This window comes from Peromyscus californicus, unplaced genomic scaffold (assembly GCF_007827085.1).
Source record: "Peromyscus californicus insignis strain IS unplaced genomic scaffold, ASM782708v3 Scaffold_13__1_contigs__length_99412109, whole genome shotgun sequence".
Lineage (NCBI taxonomy): Eukaryota > Metazoa > Chordata > Mammalia > Rodentia > Cricetidae > Peromyscus > Peromyscus californicus.
Window position 1 is genome coordinate 23,705,126 of NW_026294424.1, and position 13,428 is coordinate 23,718,553.

At 46.6% G+C, this 13,428-nt stretch overlaps 1 protein-coding gene across 2 annotated transcripts in view; it reads right to left on the minus strand.

Annotated features, from left to right (window-relative positions):
* The window catches only part of Xpo1 (exportin 1), a 43,030-nt gene extending 32,585 nt beyond the window's left edge, over positions 1–10,445 (minus strand). Inside the window, exons 1-2 of one of the 2 annotated variants that reach the window (XM_052734690.1) lie at positions 9,962–10,445; positions 4,580–4,711 (exon numbers count right to left, since the gene is read on the minus strand). In XM_052734690.1, coding sequence (XP_052590650.1) covers positions 4,580–4,705 — 126 coding nt within the window. In that variant the 5' untranslated portion in view covers positions 4,706–4,711; positions 9,962–10,445. Of the gene's footprint in view, positions 1–4,579; positions 4,712–9,133; positions 9,153–9,961 lie in introns of those variants that run through there. The other variant, XM_052734691.1, reaches the window with a different exon arrangement.
* Between the last annotated feature and the right edge of the window lie 2,983 nt (positions 10,446–13,428).

Consider the following 13,428-nt stretch of genomic DNA (forward strand, 5'->3'; position numbering starts at 1 on the left):
TACAAGAACGGCAAAGAAAACAAATGATGAAATCAAACACGCTTTTCCCTGAGAATACATACCAATACACACCAAAATGTACCTTTCCTTTTCCATTTCTGTAACACTGGGGTTTGATCCCAGAGTCCCATGCCACTGAATTAATATTTCTACATTTTTCTAAACTTTGAGACATCATCTTGCTTAGTTACACAGGCATCCTCACACCTGTGATCATTCTGCTTCAGCATTCGGAGCTGAGATTATAGTCTCTACACTGTATCAAGTGGCTTAAAGAAAGAATGCACCCTTATTAGCCAGAGTCTGTCTGCAACAGGTCCTTACACACTCTTATCACTCATCTTCCAAAATCTTGTAATGTAGGCAACATTTTGTGCATGGGCTTTAAGAATAACTAGGGACGGGGCTGGAGAGATGGCTCAGCAGTTAAGAGCACTGGCTGCTCTTCTAAAAGTCCTGAGTTCAATTCCCAGCAACCACATGGTGGCTCACAACTATCTATAATGAGATCTGATGCCCTCTTCTGGCCTGCAGGCAAAATACTACATATATAAATTAAAAAAAAAAATAACTAGGGAATCCATAAGGAAATTAATGTGCAAAGCTGGGCATGATGAATGGCATTTGCATGCAATCCCACTACTGTAGGTGAAGGCAGAAGGATCATGAATTCAAGAGCAACTTAGAGTAATCTTCCAAGTTTGCCCTCTAAAAACAGACAACAATAAAAGGCTGGACACAGTGCTCAGTTGGTAGAATGCTTATCCAGCATTCAAGAAGCCCTGGGTTCAGTCCCAGACCTGTGTAAACCTGGTGTGGTGGCACATGACTGGAACCCTAGCACTAAGGAGGTGGAAGCACAAGAACCAGAAGTTCAAGGTCACTCTGAGCTACATTTGGAGTCGATTCTATGATCATCCTAGGGTACGAGATCCCATCTCAAGAAACAGCAACAAAGAGTTAAGTTGTGTGATAGATTATAATTTCGACACCTTATTTGTTACTGGAAATAAAGTCCTCTACTTAGGAAAAGCTAACCTATTGCTCTCATAAACAAAAATGCTCATGCCAGGTGCAGTGGCAGAGCATGTCTTTAATCCTAATATTCAGGAGGATCTGAGTTCAAGGCCAGCCGGGTCTACAAAGGGAGTTTCAGGACAGCCAGGCTGTGACAGAGAAACCCTGACTCAAAAAACAAAACAAAACAAAGGAAAAAAAAAAACCCAAAAATTATTAACATTTCTGTTACGTTAAATTATCATGTAATTCAGGCTGGCCTTGAACTCTGATATCCCTGCTTCTGTCTTTTCTTTTTATTCAAAACAGGGTTTCTCTGTTGCCTGGCCATCCTGGAACTTACTCTGTAGATCAGGTTAGCTTTAAACTCAAAATCTGTCTGTCTCTGCCTCCCATTCTGGGATTAAAGGCATGGGCTGCTGCCACCACCACCACACGCCGCCACCACCACACGGCTGCTTCTCCCCTTCCTCTATCTTTTTAAATCTCAGGACCTGGAAGAATGAGGCCAGACTGGGCTACATAAGAGGTCCAGGCCAGTTTAGCACCCACAGCAAAAGCTTGTCTCCAAACAGAAGAGGGAGCACTGGAGAGACGACTCAGCAGTCACAGGCACTTGCTGCTATTGCAGAGGGCCTGGGTTCTACTCCTAGCACCTACAAGGTGGCTAACAACCATCTGGAACCTCAGTTTTGGGGACACACATGGTGCACATACATGGACATAGGCAAAAACATTCATACATGTAAAGTAAGTAAGTTTCCAATCATCTCATGCTTTGTGCCCTCAGAGGTCAGAAGGAAGCATCAGATCCCCTAGAACTAGAGTTCAAGGTTGTTATGAACCACCACGTGAGTACTGGGCACCAAACTTAGGTCCTCTATAAGAGCAACAAGGACTCCTAACTGCTGAGCCAACTCCAGCCCTCCCTTAAGCTCTTTATATAGTGAAACCAGTATCAAAGAATTTCATAAATCAATGAAAATATCTGTGCATAAAGTTTATCTCTCACCGGGCGGTGGTGGCGCACGCCTTTAATCCCAGCACTCGGGAGGCAGAGCCAGGCGGATCTCTGTGAGTTCGAGGCCAGCCTGGGCTACCAAATGAGTCCCAGGAAAGGCGCAAAGCTACACAGAGAAACCCTGTCTCGAAAAACCAAAAAAAAAAAAAAAAAGTTTATCTCTCATTCATTTCTAATAATTTATAAACAATACTACCATACCCACCTTTCAGGTTTATAAAGTATATGATAGCACCCAAGGACAAACAAAACTATCTTAACAAAGCCAGACGTGCTGAATATTTTAGGAGGCTTTGGGAGGCAGAGGCAAGCACATCTGAGTTCCAGGACAGTCTGGTCTATACAGTGAGTCCCAGGACAGCAAGGGCTACACAGTGAGAACCTGTCTCAGCCTCCCCACTCTATAAAAACACACAAAACAAAATTAACTTTCAGTAGACAATTGCCCAACAATATTTGCACTCATCAAAACAGTACTTGAGACTAGCTCTGAACCCGGCACACAGAACACACTAGTCCTTAATTCCTGATCCTGTCTCCCTCCTAGTGCTGGGATTAAAAAAAGGAAGCATGTTTCACCATGCCGACTTTATTATTAAAAGGATTTTTTTGTCCCAATTTCAGAACATTTAAATTAGAAGACAACATCCTAAAGTCTCTCCTTCCATTAGGCAGGTCTCGGACTGACTCAGGTTGGTTATCCATCACCAGGCCACTTGCACACAACTTTACTCAAAACTTACTGTTCCACAAATGTTGCAGCTTCTATGGCTTTAACCATGACACATACTGTCTCCTATCTCTTCTTTTGACATTTCTCTTTATAGCTAAGGCTGGCTTGAAACTTGCTGTGTATCCCAGACTCACCTCAGACCCATGATCCTCCTGCCTCTGCCTCCCAAGTACTAGGGCCACAGACAGACAAACACCTATATTGTAATAGTGTTAAATCATCATCAAAATATAGCTTACTATAAGGTAATTATCTTCACTAACAGGACTTCTTTTTTTTTTTTGGTTTTTTCGAGACAGGGTTTCTCTGTGTAGCTTTGCGCCTTTCCTGGAACTCACTTGGTAGTCCAGGCTGGCCTTGAACTCACAGAGATCCGCCTGGCTCTGCCTCCCGAGTGCTGGGATTAAAGGCGTGCGCCACCACCGCCCAGCCTGGATTTTTAGATAGACATCTGAAAGACTTCTGCAATGTCAATGCTTAAAAATTGGGAATAGAGGTGATTCAGATGGCTTAGCGGCCAAACCTGTAAATTTGAGTCTCACAGCCAGAATCCACAGTAGAAGTACAGAACCAAGTAGTCCTGACTTCCACATAAACAACTGTGTGGTACAACAGCACCCACATGCACAAACATTCACAAACTTTAAACGTTATTAAAAATAGGACAGAAAGCTGGGCAGCAGTGGTACATGCCTTTAATCTCAGCACTCAGGAGGCAGAGGCAGACAGATCTCTGAGTTGGAGGCCAGCCTGGTCTACAGAGTAAGTTCCAGGATAGCCAGGACTGCACAGAGAAACCCTGTCTCAAAACAAAAAACAAAACAACAAAAAGAACATTAGGGGATAGGAGAGATGACTCAGCTGTTAAGAATGTTGGCTGCTTTTCCAGAGGTTCTGGGTTTGAGTCCTAGCACCACCCGGCTCAATGACTGTTAACTCCAGGGGAATTTGACACCACCTTCAGGCCTCCGTAAGTACCAGGCACAAAATGATACAGACACACAGGTCCAACACCCATAACCATTAAAATAAAAAAGACTTAACTCCAAATATATTAAGCACATATAGAGGTACAAATAAGCAAATTTTTTTTGTATTATGGTTACAGTACGTATTACTACACCAAGCGCAAATACACTTTAATAACTACCAAAGAACTTATAATGGGTTCTATTTCATTTCACTCATTTTTTTGTTGTTGTTGTTGTTGTTGTTTTGTTTTTCAAGATAGGGTTTCTCTGTGTAGCCCAGGCTGTCCTGGAACTCAGATCCACCTACCTCTGACTCCCAGTGCTGGAACTAGAGGAGTGCACCTCCACTCTATTTTATTTAGGATTAAGTGTTTGGAGTTAAGAACTGACAAGTAGCTGGAAAGATGTTTCAGCAGTTCCAGAGTTCAGTTTCTAGCATCTATAATTGGGTGGCTCACAACTGCCTTTACTTCCAGTTCCATGATATCTGGCCCCTAAGGGCACCCTCCCACTCCCACCAAAACACACACATCCACATACAAAAAAGCTGGGGTGGTGGCAAATGCCTTTAGCCCTCACACCCAGATATGAGCAGATCTCCATGAGTTGGGGGCCAGCCTGGTCTATAGTTGAGACTGTCTCAAAAGGGAAAATAAAATATAGAAAGAAAGAAAAGCCAGACAAGTATATTCCTAAGTTTTCCTCTTGATCAAGTCTAACACTGATACTTTCCCCAGACTAATTCACACCAGTAAATAATTCCAAATTCATATAAACTACAGGATATATTTTATAAAAAGGAGAAAAAATAAAGTTTTAGTCATCGACTTCATTTACCTGGGCTCCTTCTCCATGGTATAAGCAATTCACCACATTGTCTAAGAGATTGATATCCAGTTTCTGGCTGAAATCAAGCAGCTGACGAGCTGCATGGTCTGCTAACATTGTCATAATTGCTGGCATAGATTACTGAAAGAAAAAAAAGGCAAAGTTGGTTAAGAAGTTTGGACAGTAGCTAACATACCTTCTATTTGAGTAATTTTACTTCAACACTTCATACAAACACTTGGAATACAGAAATTTTTACCTAATTATTATGAACCAAGTAAAAGTAACAAAAATTACTAGTAAGTTATTCTATAACTGCATTAATAAGCTCATTCCTTTCCTAGTATATTACTTATCCCACTTACATTCATAAAATACATCAATCTAATTTTCAAGTGAATCCATTATAATTCCATAGCCTTAAAAGCTGTTCTTGCTGGGCGGCTCTGGTGCACCCCTTTAATCCCAGCACTCGGGAGGTCAGCCTGGTCTACAAAGCGAGATCCAAGACAGGCACCAAAACTATATAGAGAAACCATGTCTTAAAAAAAAAAAAAGTTGTTCTCTTTTTTGGGGTAAGGGTGAGTGTGGGAATCTACAGGAGTGTGTAACCGTGACCAGGCTACCTATAGGTTCTTGCTTGTCTGACTTTTTCAGTTTTGCATCATGGTCTCTAGCCCTGGCTCACCTGAAACTCAACGTGGCCAAGAACAACCTTGAACTTTGTGTTCAAGACAGGGTTTCTCTGTGTTAACAGCCTTGGTTGGCCTGGAACTCAAAGAGATCCTCCTGCTTCTGCCTCCTGAGTCCTGGGATTAAAGGGGTGCACCACCATGTCCAGCCGACCTTGATCTTCTAACCCTCCAGTCTACTTCTCTAGTTTCTGTGTACCATGTCCAGTTTACAGAGTGCCAGGGATGGCATGCTAGGCAAGCATTGTACCACCTGTATGCCCAGCCCCTTTAACAAGTTATTTCAAAATTTCAAGGATTTAACAAACAAACAAACAAACAAACCTATCCTAAGTGAATCTTTTGAGTAGCTTAGTATAAGCATCTGATAGGACAATGTTAAAACATTTCTTCTATATTGTACACAGTAGTGCTAAGAACCAGTCTAACATCTTAGAACCCAATACCCTTAACCCCTACAGTATTTATTTTCTACAGTCAAACCACTCAACTACATTACTTTCTATCCTCAACTGTGTTTAAGCATTAAAATACCATCCACACCAAAGATCATAGTATCATATGCATATAATCTCAGCACTTGAAAGGTTGAGACAAAAGTCTCTAATTTGAAACCAACCTGGGCTACATACATCTACTGACAAGTGTCATGCCAGACTGGGACACACAATAAGATCTTATCTGAAAGAAATCACAATCTTCAAACACACACATCCCTTGAATACATGCTCAAGAAGAAAAATACACTGTGAGAACCAAGCGTAATTCCCATGGATCCAAAATTAGCCTAGACTACAGAATAAGACCCTGTCTCCAAAAAAGAAAAAGAAAGAAAGAAAATAAAAGTTGGATGGGGAAATAAAGCCAAGGTCCTCCCTGGATTAAGGCATTCTGACTATCCTAAACATGGGTAGCACTACTAATTCAGTCAATGCTGAGTGGCATTAGCTCTGAAAAACTATCCAGGGGCGAAGAGCACTGTGGCTCATGCCTCTAATCCCAGCATTAGAAAGTTTAAATCAGAGGATCACACTTCCTGCACTGGAACCAGCCTGAGCTACACAGTAAGAGTTTGTCTAAAACAAATAAACAAAGAACAAAACCAAAGTCTGGTTTTGGTAGTGAAATGAAAGCTAGGGGGTGAGAGGTAGGTGAAGTTCTGTGAAGCCTGGTCTACACCGCTAATTCCAGGGCAGGCCCAAACAAAAATAAGGCAACAGAAAAAGTATTATAATTCTGAACAACAGGGGCTGCCAAGATGGCTCAGTGGCTAATGCACTTGCAGCCAATCCAAGGGATCCCCTTCCACAATAGACACATGACCCCCACAAACTGACCTCTTACCTTGAGTGCACAAGCACATAGATATTCTGCCAACTTCTCTTATTTTGTGGTACTGAGGGGCTAAACCTTGTGAATGTTAAGCACAGGGCACTATCACTGAGTATTGCTCCACCCCTTGGCTTTATTTTGAGATAGAGACTCATTGAGTTGTTAGCTGGCACTGAACTCTCTAGCACAGGAATCCCTTGAACTTGCCACCTGGAAATATAGGCCTGGGTCGTGCCAGTGCCTCAGCAGGAGAATGCTCTTATAAGTATAGAGCTGCCTGAGAACATCACTTAATGAGGCAATTCTCCTGCCTCAACTTCCAGGCACTGTGACTACAGATGTGAGTGAGCCACCACATCTAGCTTCTAGGTCAAACTTACACAAATTCTGCATATCATTTCAAGAAGACACCTTAATTATGTCCATGACACCTTTAGATAGAGCAATGTTAGAAACCTTCCAGGATCGGGAGATGAATAGCATATTAGATTACAGGTTTTGAACAACTAGGTAAGAAGAAGTTGTGTTTTTAAGATCTTATTTTTTAATTCTGTATGTGTTTGTGTGGTATGTGTGCCTGAGTGCAGGTGCCTGCAGAGGCCAGAGTGACGTTGGGAGTTACAGAATGGGTGCTGGGTCCTCACCAAGAGTAGTAGGAACTCTTAACTGCTGAGCCATTCAGTCCTATCCTTTTTTTAAAATAGCAGTTTGAATCTTGTACAAAGTGGGGCTTGGTGGTTTAGTCCTATATCCCAGCTCCCAGGAGGTGAAGGTGGAGATGTGAATTCCAGGACATCTTGGACTGCAGAGATCCTGAATAAAGAACAAGGCCAGGTGTGGTCACCCACAGCTTTCATCCCAGCCAAGGCTGCACAGTGAGACCTGGCTCAAAGCACATGTAGGGCCAGCAGTTTCTATATTTTATTTATTTGCATTATTTAATTGCATATTTATTTATCTATCTGTGGTGCTGATGATACAACTTCAATTTCAATGCAAAGATTTTATTAAAGATACTTATCAAAGATATAAATTAGTTACAGTAAGTCAAACATCAGGCTTGGCTCAGTTAATAGTGTTCTCCTATGCACGAAGCCCTGGGTGTGAGACGGGTGGTTATGTGCATCTGTAATCCCAGTACTCTTGAGAGTCAGAAGATCAAGACCATCCTCACCTAGACAGAGTTTGAGGCCAGCCTGAAGGGTTATAATCAGGCCAAGCCTACAACAAAGTCCAGCACACTACTGTAATAGACAAGGCAAGAGGAGGCAACAAGCTCAGGAACTGCCTGTTCCCATTCAAACTCCTTTTCAGGAGTTCAAACAGTCAGGCTGGAGAGATGGTTCAGTGCTGCTCTTTGAGATCTGATGCCCTCTTCTGTCACGCAGGTACTCACAAGAAAATAGAGTACTCATATTCATAAATAAAGAGTCCAAACATTCTGTCACATAGGTAAAGATATGCTTAAAAACACATTAATGTAAAAATGCCTGGCATGGCATCACATGATGCCAGTAATCAAGCTCTTGGAAGGTGAAAGGCAGATTAACACCAAAGTCAGCAGCCTCATCTACATGAGGGCTCAAACAAAACCAAACCCTTGTTAAGAGCTGAATGATCAAACACACCGGTAACCTCTGAAGAGGAGAAAGCACCAAGGCCAGAGTGGGGTACACAGTGAGACAGCACCTCAAAAAGAAGGAGGAGATCTAAATACTAACATACAAGAGAAAATAATCTTCATAAACAAATAGCTGTTTCCGCTACTTTCAAGGGCCATAACTTTTATAGCTTAAAACAATTTTTTTTGCAATCAACGTTTTTCTCGACCTACCACAATTTACATGTAATAATGATTAGTCAAACGCCCCCAAAGTTTCATTTTTAAGTCGGTCATCTTTAAGAGTTCAGATGCTGGACTCTCGTGGGGAAAAGGGGTCCAATCTAAATATACTTAAATACAATTGACCATCCTCAGAACTAGATTATCTTCCAAATGACCTACCTATTCTTCAACTATGGATAATCCAGAAATGGCTGCTTTGTGGTCAATGCCAAGTACATTCAGTAGCCCAAATCCAACAGCTTCCAAAACATTCTTTCCACTACCAGCCGAAGATCACGCACTAAGTAGACAGCTATGGAGGCAGTGTTCACCAGAAATGCCCTTTCGTGCTGGTGTTCCCCAATCCCAAATTCCACTCGCTGGACTGCGTACGTAGGGAACCATCCACCAATTAATTCTGTGACTCTACAAGTGATTACCGATATACCTTCAATGTCACTTCAGGCATCCAAACTACCTACCAGTTGCCACCCCAAACCCAGAAAACCCTAACCACTGCTTGGAGGTAATAACTTCACATTAGGTCAGAAAACAAGACGCTAGCTACAAAAGACTGCTACTTAGGCGTGTGGGCAATCGCCTGCTTCATTCACTAAGAAACACGCCTCACTAGGAAGGGCCCGCCCTCCCCTGGCTTCCCACCCGAACGGCTCTCAGCACTTCTAACTATAGCTCACAGGAGCACGCACTCACCCCGCCCATACTCGGAGGAGGCATTCAGACCCGGCGCCTTAAGTTCGCCGCCCCATTCTCCATGCAGCATGTCCTCTGAGTGATCCGAGGTCCCGCCTCGGCGAGTATCTGTGCAGCCTCTACTACCACCACTTCCTCTCCTCCGCCCCAAATTCAGGAGACTAGAAGGAGTATCTGGGAGGGCATCATTCACTGTCCACGGCCAGCAGTAAATGATTCCACCAACAAACAAGACACAGAAGCCCCGGGCGAAAAAACCCTATAACGCGGAACCCCACTTACAGATCCCCGAAAAAAAAATAATCAACTCATCTTTCCTACTTCTTGTTCCACTCCAAAACAACAACAAAAAACCACCCATAAGGCTTTCGAGTTTCCCCACCAGAAGAAGGGACTCGGTAGCCCCTCCCTCCCCCATCCCAAGCTCTCCACCGAGGGGGCCACGTGATGCAGGCGGACGTTTCAATGCTGCTGCACTAAATATTTCTGGAAACTTCCACTCCTAATAATTTACAGAGACGTTCCTGAGATCACCCCAACTCTCCCCAGCCCTTTGGACTGGGGAAGCCCTTCCACCCACGCGCAGGGGCTCTGCCTCACTACCACGCTCCTCGCCTTCCTCCACCGCCACCCGCACACGCCGATGACCCAGCAAGCGCTCCCCTCCCGCGGCCGCCTCCCCGCCTCCATCGCCGAGCGGCAGAAGCGCTTCCATTCAATCGCAGGCTCCGCCGAGGGCCCCGCGCCCGCCGCCCGCCCGCCCGCTGCCCGCCTCCTGCCGGCCGCGCCGCCGCCCGACCCTCGGCCCCGAGCACACGGCCGACTTACCCAGAAATTCAACCGACTGCTTCTTCCTTCCTTGTCCGGGCTTGGCGCGAGGGAAAGGTGGGGAGGGAGAGGGGAGGAAATCAAGGTGGGTTTCACAGTTTTCCCACCTTAAAAAAAAAGAGAAATGAAAAAAAAAAGGGGGCCAAAAAAAAAAAAAAAGAAAAAGCTCAATATTTACTATTCCAGGGACAACTCCACCCAACACACACTCACGCACACACACACACGCACGCGCGCACGCACACACACACACACACGCGCCCCACCAAAAAGGGGAATTAATCCGAGGAATAAATGCTCCCGCCCGGCTGGGGAGGGAAGGAAGGGGGAGGGGAGCGGGCCAGTCCGGGCGACGGAGCCCAGGACCCTCCAGCCACAGGCGGCGGCGGCGGCGGCGGCGGCGGGAGCAGCGGCGCGAGTCCGCACGGCCGGGGCCGCTCTGCCGCCAGTTGCAGTCCGGCTCCCCCTACCACACAGGGCTCCCCCGCTCACGCCGCTCCGGCGCCGGCCCCCCCACCCGGGCTCGCCTAAACTTTCCCCCCTTCGCGTGCTCCTCGGCGCCTGGCGGCTCCCCCCTCCCCCTCGGGATGGTTGCACGACTGCTGCAGCACAGGCTGGAACAGGCACGGCCGCCGGGGCTGTAGCTGCTGTTGCTCTGGCTGATGCTGAAGCTCCCGCTGCTCCTGCCGCGGCCGCTGCAGCCGCTTCTCCCCCTCCTCCTAGTGCCTCAAACTCGGAACCGGTTGAAACCGGTTCAGACTGGGAGATTCCATCTCGGTTGAGTTTTCAGCCCATGGCGCCGCGGAGCGTTTGGAACCTGGGCCTCCGCCCCCAGGCCGCGCGCCCATTGGTCGGCCCCGGCCGCCGCCGCGCCACCAGCCTACCTCTGATTGGCCCGGGCGCCCGTCAATTCGGCCCCAAGGCTCCACACGAGCCTGCCGCTTCGGCCCCCGCCTCTTTCCAGCAGTGATTTGCCCGCAGAGTGGGGGAGGGGAGGCGGGGCGGGACGCAGAGGAGTGAGTCGGAAGGGTGGGGGGTGGAGGAAGAGAAGGCGGGACGAAGAACCGAGCCCAGCAAAGACGAGAGCGGAGAAGCCGCACGGAGGATTGGCTGGAGGGCGCTGTCAGTCAAGTGCAGCCCGCCTCCCACTTCCCTTCCCCCTCGCGTGGCTCCCCCTCCCGGTCCCTAGCTTGCGAGCTCGGCCTTTCCGGCTCGCCCATTGGCTGGGCGCCTTCGGTGACGGGGAGGGTGGGGCTCGCTCGTGAGCTAGAGGCGGCGCGAGTTTGAGCGCCGCGCGCGCCGCTCTTTGCTCGGCTTCCCTCGTTCCCTGGTGGCCCGCCCCCTCGGGCTCCCGCCAACTTGAGGGGCCTCGGCCTGGGACCCCAGCGCCCGCCTCTCGGGCTGGGTCTGCGCCCTGAGAGCGGAGGGCACACCCTGTTGTTTCTACATCGCGTTAGGCGGAGGCGAGGGACCGGACCGAAAGGAGCACGTAGGTGCCGCGGGATCGTAGGCCCTGGGCCTGGGATCCATGGTAGAGGCCTGGGTTTGGGAATAACCCAGGCAGAGGTTGGCATGAACTGTAGGGCGTGCAGTTTTGGCGCCTTGGGATCTCAGAGCCCTGGAAACGGTGGCTAGTTAGTTATTGAGTAAGCTGCCTTAAAAATTTGGCTCCAGACTGCTTCAACAATAAGTCCATCCTAAAAATTAAAACACTAAAATTCCTGTTGCTAGTTTAACAACGCATATAGACAGTAGTCCGTGCCATCTTCTTTCAATGTGGTGCCTTCAATCTGCCACGCTCAGTTTTTCGTTTTGGCTGTTTCCCTTTGCACACTTCATCTTCAGATAGTACAGTCTATGAAAGTCTCGCACGTGGCTTCCAAGGGCCAGGTCAGCTTTGCTGGTTAGCCTTACTTAATTAAAACAGCCAGCAGCCTGGCGGTGGTGGTGCACACCTTTAATCCCAGCACTAGGGAGGCAGAGGCAGGCGGATCTCTGAGTTCCAGGACAGCCAGGGCTACACAACGAAACCCTGTCTCCAGGAAAAAAGCAGCCAGCAGCCCACCAGAGGTGAATAAATTACGTATTAAACCGACATAGTTGTCTAGGCACGACGGCACAGGCATGAAATCCCAGAATTTGGGAGGAGGCGGCAGGAAGATTAGGAATGCAAGGCCATCCTCAGCAACAGACTTAAGTTCAGTGTCAGCTAGAGACAGAAGATGCTGTCTCGATGTACAAAAACAAATAAATATTAAGAACACAGCTCTGATACTGTCTCCAAGTTTTAATTACCTTCAATAGTTAGAATCAATCCAACCCCAAAGATATGGATATGGAAATAAACTAAATTGAGTACCTGCTATCCAAAATAGGTATGGAAGAAATGTTCTATTGAATTCTTTATAGCCTCATAACTTATTTTTGCAGAAACCCCCACCCTGCCCCAATCTCATACTACCCTAGATTTTTTGTTTGTTTGGCTCAAGGGCCACTTGGCATAGCACAAGTGCGGAATTAGAGGACTTCGTTGAGTTGATTTGCCATTCCCTTTTTGTTTGTTTGAGACAGGGTATCCATGTATATCCCTGGCTGCCTAGAAGTACCACCATATGCTGCTAAATAGTTAACAGTGTCTTTCTTTTACACACAGAGTCTAGGTAAATTGCACAGGCTGACCTTGAACTCAAGATTGTACTGTCTATGTCTTTTGTTTGTTTGTTTTTCGAGACAGGGTTTCTCTGTGTAGCTTTGGAGGCTGTCCTGGAACTCACTCTGTAGTCCAGGCTGGCCTCGAACTCAGAGATCCGCCTGCCTCTGCCTCCCAAGTGCTGGGATTAAAGGCATGCGCCACCACCGCCCAGCTTCCTGTCTATTCTTAAGTGCTGGCTGGGATTACAGGTATATGCCCTTTGGAAAAATAGTCTTTTTTTGTGGGGTGTGGCACAAACCTTTAATGCCAGCACTAAGGAGGTAGAGGCAGGCAGATCCCTGAGTTCAAGGCCAGCCAGAGCTACATAGTGAGACCCTGTCTCAAAAACAAAAACAAAGCCGGGCGGTGGTGGCGCACGCCTTTAATCCCAGCACTCGGGAGGCAGAGCCAGGCGGATCTCTGTGAGTTCGAGGCCAGCCTGGGCTACCAAGAGAGTTCCAGGAAAAGGCGCAAAGCTACACAGAGAAACCCTGTCTCGAAAAAACCAAAAAAAAAAAAACCAAAAAAAAAAAAAACCAAAAAAAAACAAAAACAAAATAATAATATTTTCCAAGTAAAGTGGTATATGCCTTTAACCACAAGGCTCAGGAGGCTGAGGCAGGAAGATTGCTACACAAGTTTGAAGCTAGCCTGAAATAAAAAGTTAAATAAAACTGTATTTGGTTAACAGTTCTAACAACAGCAAAATGGTCTCATGGAACCAGACATGCCTTAAACTCACTATGGCACTGAGGCTGGCCTTGAAATTTTGGTC